This window comes from Choloepus didactylus, chromosome 17, assembly GCF_015220235.1.
Source record: "Choloepus didactylus isolate mChoDid1 chromosome 17, mChoDid1.pri, whole genome shotgun sequence".
NCBI lineage: Eukaryota > Metazoa > Chordata > Mammalia > Pilosa > Megalonychidae > Choloepus > Choloepus didactylus.
Genome location: NC_051323.1, coordinates 36,767,256 through 36,792,391, shown reverse-complemented (window position 1 = coordinate 36,792,391; position 25,136 = coordinate 36,767,256). Strand labels below are relative to the sequence as shown.

Here is a 25,136-nt window from a genome sequence, read left to right as displayed (position 1 = left end):
TTGAAAATTGATTGTGATGATGAATGCACTACTATGTGATGAAACTGTGAGCCACTGATTGTATACTTTGGATGGCTGGTATGGTGTGTGAGTATATATCAGTAAAGTTGCATTAAAAAAGTCACTAACAAAGAAATGCTGAGAGAATTTGCTAACAAGAGACCTGCCCTACTGGAGATACTAAAGGGAGCCCTACAGACAGAGAAACAAAGACAGGACAGAGAGACTTGGAGAAAGGTTCAGTACTAAAGAGATTCGGTATGGGTACAATAAAGGATATTAATAGAGAGAGGGAAAAATATGGCAAACATAATCCAAAGGATAAGATGGCCGATTCAAGAAATGCCTTCACGGTTTTAACGTTGAATGTAAATGGATTAAACTCCCCAATTAAAAGATATAGATTCGCAGAATGGATCAAAAAAAATGAACCATCAATATGTTGCATACAAGAGACTCATCTTAGACACAGGGACACAAAGAAATTGAAAGTGAAAGGATGGAAAAAAATATTTCATGCAAGCTACAGCCAAAAGAAAGCAGGTGTAGCAATATTAATCTCAGATAAAATAGACTTCAAATGCAGGGATGTTTTGAGAGACAAAGAAGGCCACTACATACTAATAAAAGGGGCAATTCAGCAAGAAGAAATAACAATCGTAAATGTCTATGCACCCAATCAAGGTGCCACAAAATACATGAGAGAAACATTGGCAAAACTAAAGGAAGCAATTGATGTTTCCACAATAATTGTGGGAGACTTCAACACATCACTCTCTCCTATAGATAGATCAACCAGACAGAAGACCAATAAGGAAATTGAAAACCTAAACAATCTGATAAATGAATTAGATTTAACAGACATCTACAGGACATTACATCCCAAATCACCAGGATACACATACTTTTCTAGTGCTCACGGAACTTTCTCCAGAATAGATCATATGCTGGGACATAAAACAAGCCTCAATAAATTTAAAAAGATTGAAATTATTCAAAGCACATTCTCTGACCACAATGGAATACAATTAGAAGTCAATAACCATCAGAGACTTAGAAAATTCACAAATACCTGGAGGTTAAACAACACACTCCTAAACAATCAGTGGGTTAAAGAAGAAATAGCAAGAGAAATTGCTAAATATATAGAGACGAATGAAAATGAGAACACAACATACCAAAACCTATGGGATGCAGCAAAAGCAGTGCTAAGGGGGAAATTTATAGCACTAAACGCGTATATTAAAAAGGAAGAAAGAGCCAAAATCAAAGAACTAATGGATCAACTGAAGAAGCTAGAAAATGAACAGCAAAGCAATCCTAAACCAAGTACAAGAAAAGAAATAACAAGGATTAAAGCAGAAATAAATGACATAGAGAACAAAAAAACAATAGAAAGGATAAATATCACCAAAAGTTGGTTCTTTGAGAAGATCAACAAGATTGACAAGCCCCTAGCTAGACTGACAAAATCAAAAAGAGAGAAGACCCATATAAACAAAATAATGAATGAAAAAGGTGACATAACTGCAGATCCTGAAGAAATTAAAAAAATTATAAGAGGATATTATGAACAACTGTATGGCAACAAACTGGATAATGTAGAAGAAATGGACAATTTCCTGGAAACATATGAACAACCTAGACTGACCAGAGAAGAAATAGAAGACCTCAACCAACCCATCACAAGCAAAGAGATCCAATCAGTCATCAAAAATCTTCCCACAAATAAATGCCCAGGGCCAGATGGCTTCACAGGGGAATTCTACCAAACTTTCCAGAAAGAACTGACACCAATCTTACTCAAACTCTTTCAAAACATTGAAAAAAATGGAACACTACCTAACTCATTTTATGAAGCTAACATCAATCTAATACCAAAACCAGGCAAAGATGCTACAAAAAAGGAAAACTACCGGCCAATCTCCCTAATGAATATAGATGCAAAAATCCTCAACAAAATACTTGCAAATCGAATCCAAAGACACATTAAAAAAATCATACACCATGACCAAGTGGGGTTCATTCCAGGCATGCAAGGATGGTTCAACATCAGAAAAACAATCAATGTATTACAACACATTAAAAACTCGAAAGGGAAAAATCAATTGATCATCTCAATAGATGCTGAAAAAGCAATTGACAAAATCCAACATCCCTTTTTGATAAAAACACTTCAAAAGGTAGGAATTGAAGGAAACTTCCTCAACATGATAAAGAGCATATATGAAAAACCCACAGCCAGCATAGTACTCAATGGCGAGAGACTGAAAGCCTTCCCTCTAAGATCAGGAACAAGACAAGGATGCCCGCTGTCACCACTGTTATTCAACATTGTGCTGGAAGTGCTAGCCAGGGCAATCCGGCAAGACAAAGAAATAAAAGGCATCCAAATTGGAAAAGAAGAAGTAAAACTGTCATTGTTTGCAGATGATATGATCTTATATCTAGAAAACCCTGAGAAATCAACGATACACCTACTAGAGCTAATAAACAAATTTAGCAAAGTAGCGGGATACAAGATTAATGCACATAAGTCAGTAATGTTTCTATATGCTAGAAATGAACAAACTGAAGAGACACTCAAGAAAAAGATACCATTTTCAATAGCAACTAAAAAAATCAAGTACCTAGGAATCAACTTAACCAAAGATGTAAAAGACCTATACAAAGAAAACTACATAACTCTACTAAAAGAAATAGAAGGGGACCTTAAAAGATGGAAAAATATTCCATGTTCATGGATAGGAAGGCTAAATGTCATTAAGATGTCAATTCTACCCAAACTCATCTACAGATTCAATGCAATCCCAATCAAAATTCCAACAACCTACTTTGCAGACTTGGAAAAGCTAGTTATCAAATTTATTTGGAAAGGGAAGATGCCTCGAATTGCTAAAGACACTCTAAAAAAGAAAAACGAAGTGGGAGGACTTACACTCCCTGACTTTGAAGCTTATTATAAAGCCACAGTTGCCAAGACAGCATGGTACTGGCACAAAGATAGACATATAGATCAATGGAATCGAATTGAGAATTCAGAGATAGACCCTCAGATCTATGGCCGACTGATCTTTGATAAGGCCCCCAAAGTCACCGAACTGAGCCATAATGGTCTTTTCAACAAATGGGGCTGGGAGAGTTGGATATCCATATCCAAAAGAATGAAAGAGGACCCCTACCTCACCCCCTACACAAAAATTAACTCAAAATGGACCAAAGATCTCAATATAAAAGAAAGTACCATAAAACTCCTAGAAGATAATGTAGGAAAACATCTTCAAGACCTTGTATTAGGAGGCCACTTCCTAGACTTTACACCCAAAGCACAAGCAACAAAAGAGAAAATAGATAAATGGGAACTCCTCAAGCTTAGAAGTTTCTGCACCTCAAAGGAATTTCTCAAAAAGGTAAAGAGGCAGCCAACTCAATGGGAAAAAATTTTTGGAAACCATGTATCTGACAAAAGACTGATATCTTGCATATACAAAGAAATCCTACAACTCAATGACAATAGTACAGACAGCCCAATTATAAAATGGGCAAAAGATATGAAAAGACAGTTCTCTGAAGAGGAAATACAAATGACCAAGAAACACATGAAAAAATGTTCAGCTTCACTAGCTATTAGAGAGATGCAAATTAAGACCACAATGAGATACCATCTAACACCGGTTAGAATGGCTGCCATTAAACAAACAGGAAACTACAAATGCTGGAGGGGATGTGGAGAAATTGGAACTCTTATTCATTGTTGGTGGGACTGTATAATGGTTCAGCCACTCTGGAAGTCAGTCTGGCAGTTCCTTAGAAAACTAGATATAGAGCTACCATTCGATCCAGCGATTGCACTCCTCGGTATATACCCGGAAGATCGGAAAGCAGTGACACGAACAGATATCTGCACGCCAATGTTCATAGCAGCATTATTCACAATTGCCAAGAGATGGAAACAACCCAAATGTCCTTCAACAGATGAGTGGATAAATAAAATGTGGTATATACACACGATGGAATACTACGCGGCAGTAAGAAGGAACGATCTGGTGAAACATATGACAACATGGATGAACCTTGAAGACATAATGCTGAGCGAAATAAGCCAGGCACAAAAAGAGAAATATTATATGCTACCACTAATGTGAACTTTGAAAAATGTAAAACGAATGGTTTATAATGTAGAATGTAGGGGAACTAGCAGTAGAGAGCAATTAAGGAAGGGGGAACAATAATCCAGGAAGAACAGATAAGCTATTTAACGTTCTGGGGATGCCCAGAAATGACTATGGTCTGTTAATTTCTGATGGTTGTAGTAGGAACAAGTTCACTGAAATGTTGCTATATTATGTAACTTTCTTGGGGTAAAGTAGGAACATGTTGGAAGTTAAGCAGTTATCTTAGGTTAGTTGTCTTTTTCTTACTCCCTTCCTATGGTCTCTTTGAAATGCTCTTTTATTGTATGTTTGTTTTCTTTTTAACTTTTTTTTTTTCATACAGGTGATTTGAAAAAAGAAGGGAAAGTTAAAAAAAAAAAAAAAAAAAAAAAAGAAAAAAGACAAACAAGGGGAAAAAAAAAAAAAAAAAGATGTAGTGCCCCCTTGAGGAGCCTGTGGAGAATGCAGGGGTATTCGCCTACCCCACCTCCATGGTTGCTAACATGACCACAGACATAGGGGACTGGTGGTTTGATGGGTTGAGCCCTCTACCATAAGTTTTACCCTTGGGAAGACGGTTGCTGCAAAGGAGAGGCTAGGCCTCCCTGTATTTGTGCCTAAGAGTCTCCTCCTGAATGCCTCTTTGTTGCTCAGATGTGGCCCTCTCTCTCTGGCTAAGCCAACTTGAAAGGTGAAATCACTGCCCTCCCCCCTACGTGGGATCAGACACCCAGGGAAGTGAATCTCCCTGGCAACGTGGAATATGACTCCCAGGGAGGAATGTAGACCTGGCACCGTGGGACGGAGAACATCTTCTTGACCAAAAGGGGGATGTGAAAGGAAATGAAATAAGCTTCAGTGGCAGAGAGATTCCAAAAGGAGCCGAGAGGTCACTCTGGTGGGCACTCTTATGCACACTTTAGACAACCCTTTTTAGGTTCTAAAGAATTGGGGTAGCTGGTGGTGGATACCTGAAACTATCAAACTACAACCCAGAACCCATGAATCTCGAAGACAGTTGTATAAAAATGTAGCTTATGAGGGGTGACAATGGGATTGGGAAAGCCATAAGGACCAAACACCACTTTGTCTAGTTTTTGGATGGATGTGTAGAAAAGTAGGGGAAGGAAACAAACAGACAAAGGTACCCAGTGTTCTTTTTTACTTCAATTGCTCTTTTTCACTCTAATTATTATTCTTGTTATTTTTGTGTGTGTGCTAATGAAGGTGTCAGGGATTGATTTAGGTGATGAATGTACAACTATGTAATGGTACTGTAAACAATCGAAAGTACAATTTGTTTTGTATGACTGCGTGGTATGTGAATATATCTCAATAAAATGATGATTTAAAAAAAAAAAAAAAAAAAAAAAAAAAAAAAAAAGTCACTAAATCCGGCCACATTCAAGGGGAGTGAATCACAAAAAGCCGGGAATAACATTTGTATATATTCTTTGGAGAAATGTCTGTTTTTTTGCCCATGTTAAAATTATACTATCTGTGTTTTTATTATTGAATTTCATGAGTATTTTAAATATATATTCTGCATACAAATCCTTTATCTAATATTTATTGAAAATATTTTCTTTTAATTTGTGGGTTATCTTGTCACCTTCTTGATGGTGCTTTTTGAAACACAGAAGTTTTTTTTTTATTTTGATGATGTCCAACTTACCAATCTTCTATTTTATGGCTGTGCCTTTGGCGTTGTATCTAAGAAATATATGCCTAACTCAAGATCGCAAAGATTTACTCCTGAGTTTTCTTCTACGAGTTTTACACATTTAGGTCTATGACCTACCTTGAGTTAATTTTTGTGTATGGTATGTGGTAAGGGTTCAAATTCATTCTTTTGCAGGTATACATCCAGTTTTCCCAGCACCATTTGTTGAGAAGCCTCTTGTAGCCCCCATCAAATTATTTTGGTTTCTTTTCCAAATATCAACAGACTATAAATAGTAGGCCTTGTTACTCAACTCTCAACTCTATTCCATTGATCTAAATGTCTATCTTCATGCCAGTACTACACTATCTTGATTACTGTCTCTTTGTAGTAAGTTTTGAAATTAGAAGTGTGAGCCCAGATATCTTATAATCAGTATTAGCATGGTATCTCTTTTCCCATCCCTTTCCTTTTAATATATTTGTATCTTTACATTTAAAGTTGGTTTCTTTTACGCAGCATATACTTTTGTCCTGCCTTTTTTTTAAAAATGCAATCTTATAATCCCTGCCTTTTAATGGGGATGTTTACATTTAATGCTATTAATGATATGGTTGAGTTTAAATCTACCATCTTGCTATTTATTTTCCATTTTTATCAACTCATCTTTGTTACCTTTTTTCTCTTTTCCTTCCTCCTTTTGTATTAACTGAATTTTTTATGGTTTCGTTTTTCTCCTTTGTTGGTTTATTAGCTTTCACTCTTTGCTGTCTTATTTTGGTTATTGCTTTAGGGTTTATAAATTATATCTTTAACTGATCACATTCTACCCTCAACTGATATTCTGTCACTTAAATATAGTATAAAAACAGTATACTTCTATATACTTATGTTTGTAACACATACCATTTCTGATATTCATTCCTTTGTGTAGATCCAGATTTCTCTCTGGTATTATTTTCCCTCTGCTTGAAAGACTACCTTCAACATTTCTAATACTGCAGGTTGGCTGATAGTGAATTTTTCAGCTTTTAAAAGTCTGAATTTTGCCTTCATTTTAGAAAGATATTTTTGCCAGGTATAGAATTCTGGATATACTTATTTTCCCAATCAGTACTTTAAGGATCTTGTTCCACTGTCTTCTGGCTTGCATTGTTTCTGATGAGAAATATTCTATCATCTTTATCTTTGTTCCTCTGTACATAATGTATCTTCTTTCTCTGACTTCTTTAAAGATTTTTGCATGATCACTTGTTTTTAATGATTTGACTATGATGAGCCTTAATGGAGTTTTTTCACATTTCTTATTGTTCTAGTTTGCTAATGCTGCCGGAATGTAAAACACCAGAGATGGATTGGCTTTTATAAAAGGGGGTTTATTTGGTTATGAAGTTACAGTCTTAAGGCCATAAGTGTCCATCAACATAGGGTACCTTCATTGGAGGATGGCCAATGGTGTCCAGAAAATCTCTGTTAGCTGGGAAAGCACGTGGCTGGCGTCTGCTCCAAAGTTCTGGTTTCTAAATGGCTTTCTCCCAGGACGTTCCTCTCTAGGCTGCAGTTCCTCAAAATGTCACTCTTAGTTGCACTTGGGATATTTGTCCTCTCTCAGCTTCTCCGGAGCAAGAGTCTGCTTTCAATGGCTGTCTTCAAACTGTCTCTCATCTGCAGCTCCTGTGCTTTCTTCAAGTATCCCTCTTGGCTGTAGCTCCTCTTCAAAACATCACTCACAGCTGCACTGAGTTCCCTCTGCCTGTTGGCTCATTTATATAGCTCCACTGATCAAGGCCCACCCTGAATGGGTAGGGCCATGCCTCCATGGAAATATCTAATCAGAGTTATCACCTACAGTTGGGTGGGGCACATTCCATGGAACACTCAAAGAATTCCAATCTAATCAGCACTAAAATGTCTGCCCCACACAAGAGTACATCAAAAATAATGGCATTTGAGGGGACATAATACATTCAAACTGGCACACTTATGTTTGGGGTTCACTGATATTCTTGGATTTGTGCATTTACAGTTTTCATCAACTTATGAAAAATATCCATATATTCTTAGATTTGTGCACTTACAGGTTTCATCAACTTATGAAAAATATTCAGCCATTATTTTTCTCTCTTGTTTTTAGTAATTCAATTTTATTGAGATATATTCACATACCATGCAGTCATACAAAGTGTACAATCAGTTGTTCACAGTACCACCATATAGTTGTGTGTCCATCACCAAAATTAATTTTTGAACATTTTCATTACCACACACACAAAAGTAATGAAAATAAAAATTAAAGTGAAAAAGAACAATTAAAGTAAAAAAGGACACTGAGTGCTTTTTTTTTTTTTTTTGCCCCCGTTTTTCTACTCATCCATCCATACACTGGACAAAGGGGAGTGTGATCCATATGGCTTTCCTAATCTCAGCCATTATTTTTCAAATATTTTTCTGCCCTTCCTCCATTCAGGGAATCCAATTATATGTATATTAAGCTGCCTGAAGTTGTCTCACAGCTTATTGATGCTTTGTCCAATTTTCACTCTCTCTGTGTTCATTTGAGATGGTTTCCATTGCTATCTCCAAGTTCACTAATCTGCAATATCTGATCTACTATTAATACCATCAGGTATAGTTTTCATTTAAAGGCACTGTAGTTTTCATCTCTAGAAGTTTGATTTGGGTTTGTTTTATATCTTCCATGTTTCTCTTTCACATATTCAACCTTTCCTCCAGCTTTTCCGTACATAAGGAATAATAAAGCTATAATAACTGTTTTAATATCCTTTTCTACTAATTCTATCATCCTTATGTCATTTGTGGGTCAAAGTTGATTTATTAAATTTTCTTCTCATTATGCTTCATAATTTCCTGCTGCTTTGCAAGTCAAGTAATTTTTGATTGGATACCAGAGAATATACAAATCTCCAATAAGCACATGAAAATATGCTCAATATTGTTAGTCATTAGGGAAATGCAAATCAAAACCACAATGAGATACCAATTCATACCCTTTAGAAAGGTTATAACCAAAAAGTCACATAATAACAAGTGTTGGCAAGGATGTGGAGAAATTAGAACCCTCACACATTGCTGGTGAGAATGTAAAATAGTTCAGCCAAACAGCATGGTATTTCCTCAAAATGTTTAAATAGAGTGACTGTATGATCCAGCAATCACTCTATTTAACATATTTAACATAATTCACAACAGCTAAAAAGTAGAAACAACCCAAATAACCATCAACTGCTGAATGAATAAACAAAAATGTGACATATTCATACAATGGAATATAATTTGGCCATATAAAGGAATGAAGTACTGATATATGCTACAATGAGGGTCAACCTCAAACACATTATGCTAAGTGAAAGAAGCAAGTCACAAGAGAAGGATCACATATTATATGATCCTTTTGATATGAAATTTCCAGAATAGACAAATCTATAACAACAGAAAGTATATTAGTGGTTGTCTAGGGCTTGGAAGGAGGGTGGGGGAGTACAGAATAAGGAGTTAATGGGTATACATTTTCTTTTTGGAATGATGAAAATGTTATAAAATTAGACTCTTGTGAAGCTTGCACAATTCTGTAAGTACAGTAAAATCAATGAATATTGTAGGGTAAGGAAACCAACATTAGTTTTCCACTTAACACCAATTAATGTACTATATATTAACAGTCTAAAGGGAAAAAATCACATGATCATCTCAATAAATGCAGAAAAAATATTTGACAAATCTAGTATGCATTCCCGGTAAAATTTCTCACCAACCAAGAATAGAAGAAAACGTCTTCAACCTCATAAAGGGCATCCATGAAAAACTTACTGCTAATATCATACTTAATGGTGAAAGACTAAATGCTTTATTCCCAAGATCAGGAACAAGACAAGGATATCTGCTCTTGCCACTTCTATTCAACACTGCAATGAAGGATTTAGCCAGTGCAATAATGCACAAAAAAGAAATAACAGGTATCTAGATTGGAATGGGAGAAGCAGAACACTCTTTACTAGCAGATAACATGATCATCTATGTAGAAAATTCTAAGGAATGTACAATTAAAATACAAGAACTAATGTATGAGTTTAGCAGGGTTTCAGGATACAAGACCAATATACAAAAGTAAACTATCTTTCTATATACTAGCAATGAAAAATTGGAAATTGTCATTTACTATAGCATTAAAAAATAGGAAATAGGGATAAATCTGACAAAAGATGACAGTGAAAACTATAAAACATTGCTGAGAGGAATTTTAAGAAACCAAAACAAATAGACATATTATGTTCATGGGTACACTGGGTTAGAAGACCAATAATGTTCAGTGTTAATTCTTCCCAAATTGATCTTTACATTCAATGAAATTCCAATCAAAATCCCAGTAGGAAATTCTAAAAATTGACAAGCTGATACTAAAATTTATACAGAAATACGAAAGACCCAAGGATAGGGGAGGCTGGGAGAGAGAGATTACTAAGGAAACTTTTGGGTGATGAACTCATGGGTATATAATATGTCAAACCTTATCAAGTTGTGTACTTTAAATGTGTACAGTTTGTTACATGTATATCGACTATACCATAACAAAGCCGTTTTAAAAAGGATGTTGTGCATATTTGGCAAAATAAATTAACATTTATTAAACCTGGATAGTGAGTATATGTGTTACATTTTCCTTCATACTTTTCTGTATATTTGAAATATTTCATCATTTAATTTAAAAGATCTAATTAAATCCCTTAATGTTAAAGCTAAGGAAACTCAGTAAATGGTGAAGATGAGACTAGAGCCTAGATCTTTAGATTCCCAATTCAATACTCTTTCCATTTTGTCAGAAAGAAAAAGTAAAATTTGTACACATATATGAGGTTCATAGAGGAGTGCTTACCCTTAAATTTATTCATTGTGCCAATGTTTTGAAGAATTCTTCTAGGACTGTTCGCTGCAAAAACAGCTGCCTTTTCATATTCACCAAGTGAGATTAAGTCATTGAACCTACAGCATTTTATAATGTGTTATAATGGCACACATATACACACACAGAAAGAAAACTCATTAGAAATGTCTGTATTAGACTAAATATAGTGACATAATAATAAACAACAAAAAGCAATTCTAATGTACTGTAACAAGATTCACTCACTCTGCCATATGTTCTTTCAGTTCTTTCCCTAATGATGTTTTTTTGTAGCCTCAGAAAAAACATCCTCTAGCTGACCTTTGAACCTGATCCTATACTTTATTTCTGTAGTACTCACAGGAAGCCAAAAAGAATGGAATGAAAGGGCTTGAAGTAAATTTATGATGAAATCAGATTTTTTTCTATCATATCATATCTAAACAAAAATTAGGGATTGGGAAAAAAGAGCAATCTGCTTAGAGGCTCAGCCTAGGGGAGAACAGTAATTGGGCTGTTGAGATGGAGATCAAGAGGTATCCCTGGTACTCAGAACCTTATGTTGTTCAGACAAGCATTAGACTCTCAATTAAATACTAGGCAAACACAAAAATGAAAGACAATAGTTAATATAAATCAAACCTCTACTCCTCTTCCTGTGCAAAAGATCTCCAAATTAGACCTTACCTCACAATTAATAAAACTATGGCAAAGCAAAATTTATAAACTGTTGCAAAGGGATATATGACCCAGAATGAGAAAGCCACTGAAATAATATTAGGCAAAAATACATGAAATGTTCAATCTCAACAGGGAGTTTTTCCCTCATATCTAAAGCTGGTAGCTTAGGGAAGCATACAGTGTATGGAAACAAGACAAGCTCAGGTGCAAAACAATCAAACAAAAGGATCTTTACCTTCTTTTTACTATACTAATGAGCAAAACAAGAGTTGAAAACTACTGAACATATTAGACCAGGAATATTAAATAATATTTTTTACATATTAATCTCATAGCCTATGAACCTCTTAAGGAATATAGTTTTAGATCACTTTAAGCCTCTATTATACACTACATACAATAATAATAACACTAGGGAGACACGCTTTCTTAGTATGTCACAGGATGGAAATGATGAAAAAAGGACTGAATTCGCTAGAAGATATAAGAAATTAAACATATTCTTAAAAACATTTTGTAACATCAAGTTGAGGGTTAAGGAATGCAAGAAAAATATAAATACAACTTGTATAACACTATAATCCTCCTATCTCTTCAAAAAAATTTCTTAGACTACAAACCTAGAATTTTTTCATAAGGAATCTATGAAAAAAATGAAATTCTAATTTATTTTCTAATTTGTATATGAGAGTAGAATTTTAAAGATCCAGATACTAAAGCTTATGGCTCATCAAGATGCTAAATATGGTCATTTTAACATGGAAAATCAAAGCTTTTAAAATATTTGCCTTTCAATATAGTAAAGCAAAATTTCAGCTTCTTTTGCCCTGTTTGGATCATCTTCAAGTAACTCCTCGACAATGCCTTGGTCACCTGTAAATATTGAAAGCACCATCAGAAGATATTTAACGATATTTATCAATAGAAAATTATATATATATTTAATACTAGCAACTTAATTCTTTAGTTTCTAACAGCATCAGCCTCCTACTAAACTTAGTGGCTTCCTTGCCCCTTTCCTCCTTATTCTCAGGTACATTTTCAGGGATTCTCTTTTTGGCTTAGCAAGTTTATTTCTTCACCAATTGTTTGAGAGCTGCTGAAAGAAAAAGCCCATAGAGTAACAAAGACCTAGAAGTATATTTCTGGTTCCTTGAAACTCATCTGAGGAAAACCCCACTCTTTAGGTTTCTGGGGGAAAAATAATGTTTTTCATTATTTGCGCTAATTTAAAAATACAGATAAACTACCATGTAAATCTTTGGTTTTCTGAATTTGCTCCACGAAGTCTGGAAATGAGTTGTTCATATCAGATTTTAACCAGGAAGTAAGTGCATTTGAAATAATTTGCAGTCTTTGATGACTATAAAGATAAAAAAACATCAACAACATACTGAGCGACTAAAATCAAATAGTGGAATATTAGAATAAACAAATAAAAGCTTCAGGCTTTAAAAATATAAACAACTTTCATACCGAAACTGTAACTCTTTGTTCAGATTTTCAGCTACATCACGTCGTTTTAATAACACAATCATTTCCTCATCTAAGTCAGCCTTCCTCTGAACTGGTATGTATTTTATCAACATAGTTCGCTTAATTTCTGAATATTTATCTTCAAGGTATTTCAGGTATTTAGTGAGAGCATCCAGACTGACGGACTCTTGGAGAGTCATGCCTATGGGAAAAGGGAACAAATCAAACACCCCCAATCCATTTGCAGGACTCGTGCTCAAACAGCAAGTATTAGCAAGATGGGCTAGACAGTTCATTACATTAAGGGATAATTCAGAAATGGCAGCATTTACTTGTTTATTGAACATAAATAGAAATAGCCTACAACCTTAATAACTAGCAGTTTTAAACATAACATCAATGAAGACTGACTATCCTGAGAATACATAAACTTTAACATCTTAAAGACATTTTTTTTCCAAAAAATGACCACACCCTGCAAAACCCTAAATATCAGTCACTGATCCTCAGTCAAACCAGGAGCCTCTGCCTAGCAATTCAGGATTTCTGTCCATTGATTTCCCCCTAACCAGATCTCCTATTACCAACCTCAAGGTAATCTAGTTATTCTCCCTATCACAAAATTTATAAATGCTTGCTAAATAGTCTGTCCTCTCTCTTTCTCCCATTGTCCTCTCTATTCATAACACACACACTTCAAATGCCTTCCCTTCTACTTTAGGCCAATTGTCACCATAAGACATAACTCAAAATTCTCCTCCTCTAGGAACTTCCCTGGGTTAATCCTACTTGATTTAAGCATTCTCTTATCCTGAGTCCTCTCAGCATTTAGTCAATTTAAAGTTATTCTGTACTTCTTCATATGTATCTTATTTGTAGTTTGTTAGTCACAATTTTATATTGAAAAGTGAATGTAGTCCCTCCTTCTACCAAATTGAGGATGATCATTCAACCTCAGTTGAAATTCTCTTGTAGGGAGTACTCATTACTTAAAGACACACCCTCTTTCAATGAGATCAAATCTCCCTTCTTAAAATTTCTACCTATTGATTCTGCCTCTGAATTAAAAAAACAAACAAAAAAAAGAACCTACTCATTTCCACTCAAAATACTGAAAAGTTTTGAATACAGTTACCTACTGTCAAAGTATTTTTCTCCATAGTGAATATATGCAATTCTTCTATCCATTCATCATACAAACCCTGAGTATCCTGGATAAATTCCTGGATGTACTCCAATTTTAAAAATGTGACAAGAGTATTATACTGAATATGTGTAATCGGTGAATGCTGACGTCAATATGAATCAAAAGTAATCACTAGAAATTAATACACAAAATTCTCAGTATATTACAGCACTGGTTGTCATATAATAGAATACATCAGAATAACCCAGAGAACTTAAAACAGGGAGTTCTTGGCTTTATCCCCCAGAGTTTCTCAGGCAGCAGGTCTGGGATGGGGCCTGAGAATTCGTATTTCTAACAGGTTCACCAGTTGATGCTGATGTTAATACAACAACCACACTTTAAGAGTCACTACATTATATTTTATACAATCTAGCCAGACTGTAACTCTTTTAATCTTTTAGGGTTATTTAAGTGTTCTCATTCCTTAGTATCTGCCTAGAGTTCTGGCTGAAGTTGTGTGTACAACAAATACTTGGTAAATGTATACATATCATTCCATATATACATATCATTTTGTGTAACAGGTAACATTGGAAACAGTTGGAATTTCTCTCAAATATTTTAAACTAAAGACAGTACCTGGAATAGGTGTTGAAGGATCTTTGGAGAAAGAACAATATTTTACTTCTTTTGTGTCATACTCTGCCCTAAGCTGTTTCATTTTGTCTATTTGCACTTGAGTCTTGGTGGAATTATTTTCAATAGCTCTCATTCTGAAAAAATAAAAAGGATTACTTATGTTTTCTTCAACTAATTAGTTCCTGGATCATAAGATTAAAGTATTAATTTATTTTGGCTATTATCATTTTGAACCATTATGGCCTCAGGAGAAATTTACAAAACAATGCTCCGAAAAAGTTAAACACAGAAAAACAATTTTCAGGCAGAGCATCAATAAATATACTGATTATGATTCTCAGCCCCAATAAAAATTTATGTGTTAAACATAATAACCTGGCCAGAAAGTGCTATAGTCTCTTTAGTCAAAAATTACCTTTGCAATTAAAAAAACAAAACTTTGTAAAAAAAAGATTTTAAGTAATTATATTACTTTCTTACGGCTGCTGTAACATATTACAAAAACTTGGTGATTCAAAACAACAGAAATTTATTCTCTCATAGTTCTAGAGCCCAGAAATATGAAATCAGTACCACTGGGGCAAAATCAAAGTGTTAGCAGGGCCATGTGTCCTCAGGAGTCTCTAGGGAGATCCGCCTTTGCCTCTTTCAGCTGCTGGTGGTTGCGGTTCCTTGACACATCACTCCTATCTCTGTGTCCACGGTCACAGTGCCCTCTCCTCTTCTGTGTCAAAAATCCCTCTGCCTCTCTTTTCGTAAGGATATTTGTGACGAGGCCCACATGGATAATCCAGGACAATCCCCCATCTCAAGATCCTTAATTTAATCATATCTGGAGAGACTCTTCTGAACGAAGGAACATTTACAGGTTCTAGAGATTGAGACCTTATATCTTTGGGGGCCATTATTCAGTAATTTTGATCCTAGACCTAGAGAAGCTCAGCATCTCTTTGAGATTAAATTGAGTTCATTCAGAGATAGGGATCTCAAAGATGAAGAAGTAACTATAAATTTTTCAAAGCATTATTTGAAGTTTATTTCCCAGTTTATGATTGATATTGGCCTAAGGGAAAAAAACAACAGATACATAAGCGACACAGGATTTTTGACATATTAAAAGCTAGTTTGTCAGTAGATAACTGCCACCTGCTTCTTATAATTATTATATAAACTTATTGGTAACTACAGATGGCTCAGAGTAAGAGCCTGCAGTATTATGAAAGACAGACTGTGGAAATAAAATTTATTCTGACTCTTATCTAAATAAACATTTAGAAAAAAGGCATGTGAAGAAAAGTCATGTTAAAAGTAAACAGACTGGATGGTGGAGGACTACCAGAGGACCAAAATGGTGGCAGGAGATATTCCAGGGTTCTGTTCCCTCACAGAATCTTTGCACAACTAGCAAAAACTGGAAGAGCCATCTTCCAAGCTCTGAAAAACTGTTCAAGGGTTGCAGTAGCTAGGCAAGCACCAAATCAAGAAAAAGGCCCATCCTCCAACCTTTTTCCAGCTCAGTGTGGAGCCCCTGGTCTCACTGCAGACGGAGTAAGTAATCCCTATGTGCATACTGGGATGCAAGTGTGCCTGTGCCAATCTTCGGGTGGTAGGCTGAAGGACTGAACCAAGACACTCATCTCTGACTTGTCATCCCAGAACCTTGCCCTGCACACAGAAGCAGCTTGCAGACAACTAAATCAGTGTTAGAAACAAATCATAAGAAACCATTAAATTGTGGTGGCCTGGAGCAAATGATCACCAACTTTATGGCATACGCTAGAGCACCCTGGATGAGGAAAGATAATTTCATAGCAAGAAGAAGGGGCATTCTAATTCCTGTAAAAAAGGAATTCCTAAAGTCACAAGCTCATGGCCAAGACATGACATCCTAAGAAAATACCAGAAAGAAACCTGTGCTTTCACCTTGGACTGTTCTTCAGGTTTTGGTAGGAAGGCTAAGTTCTGAAGGAGAGCACCAGCCAACACAGAGGAAATTTGAGGACTGTGAGAGGTGTTTTTGCATTTGTTTGTTTTTGTTAGTTCATGGTACTCTGTCATATCATAGCTGAATACAAACTAAAGGAACAAACAGTTTAGGGACTAAATTCCAGAATTAACACTTCAAAATATTAAAGTATTAATTTTATAATGTACAGTGTGTAACAAAACATTACAAGGCAAAACAACAACACAGCAAAACAAAACAAAAACAAAACAAAACAAAACAAGAAATTATGGCCTATCCAAAGGAACAAGATAAAACATCACTAACCATGAATGAAGAACATGAGACTTTGGACATACCCAAAAAAGACTTAAAAAATGGTCATAACAACCCTTTTTATGTTCTAAAGAATTGGGGTAACTGGTGGTAGATACATGAAACTATCAAACTACAACCCAGAACCCATGAATCTCGAAGACAATTATATAAAAATGTAGCTTATGAGGGGTGACAATGGGATTGGGAAAGCCATAAGGACCACACTCCCCTTTGTCTAGTTTATGGATGGATGAGTAGAAAAATAGGGGAAGGAAACAAACAAACAAACAAACAGACAAAGGTACCCAGTGTCCTTTTTTACTTTAATTGCTCTTTTTCACTTTAATTATTATTCTTGTTATTTTTGTGTGTGTGCTAACGAAGGTGTCAGGGATTGATTTAGGTGATGAATGTACAACTATGTAATGGTACTGTGAACAATCGAATGTACGATTTGTTTTGTATGACTGCGTGATATGTGAATATATCTCAATAAAATGAAGATTTTAAATAAATAAATAAATAAATAAATACATTCCATTACTACACCTCTGGAAAAAAAAATGGTCATAAATATGCTTAAAGAGCTAAAGGAAAACATGGTCAAAGAACTAAAGGATATCAGAAAATAAATGAACAAAATGTGAATTTCAATAAAGAGATAAGAATTATAAAAAAGGAACCAAACAAAAATACTGGATTTGAAGTTCACAATATGTGAAATTAAAAATTCACTGAAGGGGTTCAATAGCAGGTTGGAGGTGGCCAGAAGAAAGAATCAGAGGACCTGAAGATAAGACAACCGAAATCATTCAGTCTGAAGAGCAGAAAGAAAAATAAAACAGTGAACAGAGCCTGAGGAACCTGTGAGGCATCGTCTAGTATGACAATATATGCTTAATGGGCACTCCAAAAAGAGAAGAGGGAAAGGGGCAGAGAGAATATTCAAAGAAATAATGGCTGAAAACTTACCCAATTTAATTAAAGTCATAAAAACACACATCCAGGATGCTCAATGAACTATAAACAAGATAAATCCAAACAGATCCATGCCATGACACATTAAAATTAAACTGTCAAATATCAAAGATAAAGAGAGAATTCCAAAAGCTGCAAAAGAGAAACAATGAATCACATACTGGGGAATCTTAAGAAGATTAAGTACCAATTTCTCATCAGACTAAAGTGGCAAGAATGCAGTTGGATGACATATTTGAAGTGCTGAAAGCAAAAAGTGCCAACCAAGAATTCTATATTTGAAACATCTGCCTTTCAAAGGGGAGGGGGAAATTAAGACATCTGAAGATTAAAAATAATAATAACAATAATTAAAAAAAAGCTGAGGCAATTTGTTACCACTAAACCAAATCTACAGGAGATACTAAAGAAAGTTCTGCAGGTTGAAAGGAAAGGACAATGACAATAGATCAGAGCTGCATGAAGAAATTAAGATATCTGGTGAGGGTAACAACATGGGTAAATATAAATACCAGTATTTTTGGTTTGTAACTCCACTTTTTTTTTCTTCGTATAGAATTTAAAAGGCAAATGCATAAAATGTACTGATATTTCAGTGATTTTGGACTCACAATGTATAAACATGTTAACTGTGACAAGAATTATATAAAGGTGGGGAACACATAGGGGTACAGAACATAGTATGTGTATACTACTGAAGTTAAGTTAGTATCAAAGCAAACAAGACTGTTATTGATTTAGGATGTTAAATCTCAGCCCCATGGTAATTACAAAGAAAATACAGAAGAATATGTAAGCTCAAGAGACAGAAATTATGAAAAAAAATGGAATATGATCTGTAAGATTTGTATCAATATTAAATTTCTTAAACTTGATAACTGTACTTAAGCTGGTTACATAAGTGATATCCTTGTTCTTAAGAAATGTGCATGGCAGTATTAAGTGTGCAAGGAGCATGGTGTATATAACATATATTCAAGTGTTCAGAAAATGGATTGATGGGTGGATGGAAGGAAGGAAGGGAGGAAGGAAGGAAGGAATCTAGATAGATTAATACGGGAAATGTGACCAAATGTTAGAACTGGTAAACTTGAGAAAATGGCGGGGATGAGGGATAGGGGTATGTTGGAGTTCTCTGTATGGGGTTTGTATTATTTTTGTAACTGACCTGTAAGCTTGAAAGTATTTCAAAATAAAAAGTTTTTTAAAATTAAAGGATAAAGATCTCAAATAAGTGACCTAATCTCACACCTGGGAGAACTAGAAAAAGAAGAGCAAACTAAGACCAATGAGCTAAGCAAAAAGTTATGATTAGAGTGGAGATAAAAGAAATAGATAATAGAAAAAAAATAGAGAGCTCAACAAAATTAAAAGTTGGTTTTTAAAAAGATAACAAACCTTTAGCTATTCTGACAAAGGAAAAAAAAGAAAGGATTTAAATAACCAAAATCAGATATGAAATGGGGGACATTACTATTTACCCCACAAAAATAAAAAGAACTATAAGACAATACTATGAACAATTTTATGCCAACAAATTAGATAACCTAGATGAAATGGAAAAATTACTAGAAATGCACAAATTACCTAAATGGAATCAAGAAGAAACAGAGGATCTCAACAAATCAATAATAAGTAGAGAGTAAATCAGTAATCAAAAACCTCCCAACAAATAAAAGGCTAAGACCTGATAGCTTCACTGGTGAATTTTACCAATCATTCAAAGAAGAATTAAGAATTAACACCAATCTTGCTCAAATTCTTCCAAAAAAAATTGAAGAGGAGGGAACACTACCTATCTCATTCTATGCCTTAGTAATACAGACAGGTAAAAATACCACAAGAGAATACTATGCCACAGTAAGAAGGAACTATGTCATGAAACATATGACAACATGGATGAACCTTGAAGACATAATGCTGAGCGAAATAAGCCAGGCACACAAAAAAAAAATAATGTATGTTACCACTAATGTGAACACTGTGAAAAATGTAAAATAAATGGTTTATACTGTAGAATGTAGGGAACCTAGCGATAGCAAATAGCGAAGGGGGAATGACAGTAACAGATAAGTTATAGAGTGTAAAATCAATGTTCTGGGACTGCTCAGGAATGACTGTGGTTTGTTAATTTCCAGGGGATATGGTAGGAACAAGTTCACAGAAATGCAGTTATTTTAGGTTATTTGTTTGTCTTATTCCTTTGTTGGGTTATAGTCTGTCTACTTTCTTGGGGTAGGGTAGGAACATGTTGAAAGCAATGTAGTTATTTTAGGTTATTTGTTTTTTCTTATTCCTTTGTTTTGGTCTTGTTTGAAATGTTTTTTTTACTGTTTGTTTTTCTTAATTTTTTGATAAAGTTAAAAAAAAAGCAATGAATGAGTGTGAAAAAAAGTAAATGAACAATGGAGGGAGAAGGGGAATAGAATGTTTTGGATGTTCTTTTTTATTCTAATTTTTATTTTATTTTTTGGGATTAATGAAAATGTTCAAAGACTGTGGTGATCAATGCGCAACTATGAACAACTGATTGTACACTTTGAAGGATTGTATTTTATGTGACTATATCTCAATAAAATTTCATTTAAAAAAGTGAATAAGACATAATCTTTGCCTTTGAGGGAATTAATAAAGACCTTCTTTCATTTGAATTATATACAGTTAAAAAAAAATACTACAAGAAAAGAAAATTACATACGAATATCCCTTATGACTACAGATGCAAAAATCCCCCACTAAGTACTAGCAAACTGAACCCAACAGCACATTAAAAGAATTATACACCACGATCAAATGAGATTTATCCCAGGTATGCAAGGGTGGTTCAACATAAGAAAATCAATTAATATAAGACACCACATTAATAGAAAGAAGGGGAAAAACAACATGATCATCTTGATTTCTGCAGAAAAAGCCTTTGACAAAATCCAGCAATCTTTCTTGGTTAAAAAAAAAAAAACAACACCTCAGAAAACTAGGAATAGAAGGAAACTTCTTCAACATGATTAGGGGTATATATGAAAAACTCACAGCTCACATCATACTCTACAGTGTAAGACTGAAAGCTTTCCCCCCAAGATCAGGAACAAGACAAGAATGCCCACTATCATCACTGCTCTTCCACATTGTGCCAGAACAATTAGGCACAAAAATAAATAAAAGGTATCCAAATAGAAGAGGAAGATGTAAACTTTCCCTATTTATAGATGACATGATCCTATATATAGAAAATCCTTTAAAAATCCACAACAAAGCTAGTACAGCTAATAAACAAATTTAGCAAAGTGATGGGGTATAAGAACAACACATAAAACCAGTGATATTTCTATACATTAGTAATGAACAATCTGAAGAGAAAATCAAGGAAACAGTTCCATTTACAATAGTAACTAAAATAATCAAATATCCAAAAATAAATTTAACCAAGAATGTAAAGGACTCATTTACTCATACACAGAAAATTACAAAACAATGCCAAAAGAAATCAAAGAAGACTTAAATAAATGGAAGGGCATTCTACCCTCATGGATTGGAAGAATAAATATTGTTAAGATAGCAATTCTACCAAGTGATTTACAGATTCAAAGCAATCCCAATCAAAATTCCCATAATCTTGTCTGCAGACATGAAAAAGCCAATCATCAAAATAATGTAAAAATGTTAGGGGCCCCGAACAGCCAAAAACATATTGAAAAGGAAGAACAAAGTTGGAGGACTCATACCTCATGACTTTAAAACCTATTACAAAGCTACAGTAATCACAAGAGCATGGTACCGGCAAAGGAGAGACATATAGACCAGTGGAATTGAACTGAGAATTAAGAAATAAACCCTCACTTCCATGGCCAATTGATTTTTGACAAGGATGCCAAGTCCATTTCAATGGAGAAAGAATAGTCTCTTCAACAAAGGGAAGAGCTCTTTGGTGCTGGGAATCTGGTACTGGGAAAACCAGATTTTCCTATGCAAAAGAATGAAGGTGAACCCCTATCTCACACCATCTACAAAGTTTAACTCAAAGTGGATCAAAGACCTAAATATAAAAATGAAACTGTAAAACTCCTATTAGAAAATACAGGGAACCATCTTCAGGACCTTGTGTTAGGCAATGGTTTCTTAGACTTTACATCCAAAGCACAAGCAACAAAAGAAAAAAACAGGATATCATCCTGAAAGTAAAAAGACAATCTAGAGAATGAGAGAAAATATTTGGAAATCACATACCTGATAAGAGCTCAATACCCAGAATATATAAAGAAGTCCTACAACTCAAAAACAACAAAAAGACAAACCACCCAATTAAAAACTGGCAAAAGACTTGAATAGACATTTCTCCAAAGAAGATAAACACATGGCCAATAAGCACATGAAGAGATGCTCAACATCATTAGCCATTAAGGAAATGCAAATCAAAGCCACCATAAGATACCATTTGTCATACAGTGGAATAGCCACTATTTTAAAAAATGGAAAACAACAAGTGTTAGAGAGGATGTGATGACATGCAACACTTTTTCACTTCTGATGGGAATGTAAAATGGTGTAGCTGCTGCAGAAAACAGTTTGGCACTTCCTCAGAAAATTAAGTATAGAATTATTATATGACTTGGCAATCCCATGTCCAGGTATATACCCAAAAGAATTGAAGGCAGAGACTCAAACAGTATTTGCACATAGGTCTTCAGAGTGACATTCACAATTGCCAGAAGATGGAAGCAACCTAAGTATCCATCGACAGATGAGTGGATAAACAAAATGTTACATTTATATACAATGGAATATAATTCAGTAGTAAAAAGGAATGGCATTCTGATACATGTAACAATATGGATGAACTTTGAAGAATCATACTGAGTGAAATAAGCCAGGCACAAAAGAATAAATATTGTATGATCTCACTGATATAATTAGAATAAGCAAATTCATAGTTACAAAGTAGAATACAGTTACCTGGGGCTTGGGTCAGGGAAGGGAATGGGGAGTTAATGCTCAACTGTTAAAGAGTTTCTGTTTGGAGTGATGGACAAGTTTTGGTAATGGATGGTTGTGATGGTAGCACAGCATTGTAAATGTAATTAATAGTACTGAATTTTGTACTTGAATATGGTTAAAAGGGGAAATAAAATAAATATAAATAAAATTTATAATAAAATTATTCCCCCTAAAAATAGTATACAAACTAATGCATGCATACACAAACACATACACACACACAGACATACACATGTACACAAAGTAAACAGACGAGTTTCATTTTAAGTCAAGAAGGAGAATTATAAAGAAAATGCTTGTATATTTTTAAGTGGAATAAGGCTAAGTAAAATGGATATTATCCAGTCCGAAGGGACTCAGAAATGCAAACTATCTGCTTGAGACAAATGACATCTATTATTTTTCTGAACTGCTTGTGTCTTCAAAAGACTATGCTGGGATGAGATCATGACAGAGAAAGGAATCTAGAGGACCTTCTGTGTCAGAAATTAAAAAAAGACTAACAGAGGTCCAATTGGGTTTCAGGTACCATCTCAGAAGGGAGGCAAAAACTCCAAACAGAAAGTACAAGTGCTTTATAAGGTCTCAGAACTTTTGTAATTTGTATATTTTATTTGTGTTATCTACTTGATCCTTGTGGTTAAGAACAGTAATACCCTAAAACAAAAGTTTGTTCTTGTTTTCAGGCAGCAAGGAAGATGAAATATAAAGTGCCAATAAAGCTTCATACCAATGACGTTGGGCATTTTTTTATTTGTTTATTTTCCACTTGGAAATCCTCTTTTGTGACGTACCTGTTCAAGCCTTTTGTTTATTGAGTTGTTTTTTATGGTTTGTAGGCATTCTTTATAGATTATTTAAACAAGTCTCTTTTTTTTTTTTCAGATACATTTATCACAAATAGCTTCACACAGGTTGTGGCTTAGGTTTTACTTTCTAAATGGTGTCTTCTGATGGAGATAAGTCCCATTTTAATGGTGTCCAATTTATCAAATCTTTTCTAGGTACTTTTTTGTCCTGCTTTAAAAATCTTTGCCTGCCTCAACTCGATGTTTTCTTTCAGAAGCTCTGTATTTCACATTTAGGTCTATGATCCATCTTCAATTATTTTTTTATGTATGTATGGAAGAGAAAGTCATGGTTCATTAATCTTCCCCATAAAGATATCCAACTGACAAAGCACTTTTATTGGAAAGACCATTCTTTTACCCACTGAACTGCAGTGGCACCTTCATTATAATTCAAGCGATCATAAATACATAAATCTATTTCTGAATTCTCTATTCTCTGTGTATGTGCCAATTTTACACTTTCAATTACTGGTGCATTAGCTTCCTAGGGCTTCCATAACAAATTACCCCAAAATGGGTAGCTTAAAACAAAAGAAACTTATTCTCGCAGCTCTAGAGACCAAAAGTCTGAAATCAAACTGTTGGCAGAGCCACTTTCCCTCTGAAGGTTCTAGGGAAGAATCCTTCTTTGCCTCTTCCTAGCTTCTAGTGGCTCCCACCAGTCCTTGACTTGTAGCTGCATCATTCTAATATATACCTCCATTGTCACATGGCCTTCTTTCCTGTGTCTCCTGAGAATCCATATCTGAATCCTCCTCTTCTTTCCCTTATAAAGACACCAGTCATTGTATTTAAGGCCCGCCCTAGACCGGTATTATCTTAACTAATTACATCTATAAATATCCTATTTCCAAATAAGGTCAAATTCTGAGGTTCCGGGTGGATGTAAGTTGGGGGGTGGGGGAGGTACTATTCAACCCAGTAAATGTGGATTTACAGTAATCTTAATATATTCTAAGTGCTCCAACTTGTTTCTTCTTCAAGATTGTCCTCTGCTATTCTAAATCTTTGTATTTCTATATAAACTTTTGAATCAGCCTGTCAATTTCCACAAAAACACTTGCTGGGATTTTTGGTATTGCATTAAATCTGTAGATCAATTTGGCAAAAAAATGCCTTCTTAACCATATCGAGTATTATAATTCAGGAACCCAGTATCTCCTTCTACTTATGTAAGACTCTTTAATCTGTATCTTCTCATAAGTATGTTGTAATTTCATTGTTGAGGTCTGGCACATCTTTCACTAGTTTTGTCCTGAGTATTTCATTATTGTATGCTAACTTAAATGATATTGTTTTATTTCATTTTCCAATTGTTTGAGCTGGTGTGGAAATATAATCGATTTGTATATATTGACTTGGTATCCAGTGATCTTGTTAAATTCACTTATTAATTCTAATAGTTTAATG

General features: G+C 34.7%; 1 protein-coding gene across 4 annotated transcripts in view; it reads right to left on the bottom strand.

The window, feature by feature from the left end:
- The window catches only part of CLHC1 (clathrin heavy chain linker domain containing 1), a 186,400-nt gene that overhangs the window by 124,459 nt on the left and 36,805 nt on the right, over positions 1-25,136 (bottom strand). For all 4 annotated transcript variants that reach the window (XR_005212352.1, XM_037806840.1, XM_037806838.1 and 1 more), the window contains 5 exons: positions 14,643-14,776; positions 12,875-13,076; positions 12,649-12,761; positions 12,187-12,271; positions 10,709-10,815 (listed from right to left, as the gene is read on the bottom strand). Coding sequence is in view for 3 of the 4 variants with exons in the window: in XM_037806840.1 (XP_037662768.1) it covers positions 10,709-10,815; positions 12,187-12,271; positions 12,649-12,761; positions 12,875-13,076; positions 14,643-14,776 (641 nt within the window). In the remaining variant the exon portion in view is untranslated. The remainder of the gene's footprint in view (positions 1-10,708; positions 10,816-12,186; positions 12,272-12,648; positions 12,762-12,874; positions 13,077-14,642; positions 14,777-25,136) is intronic.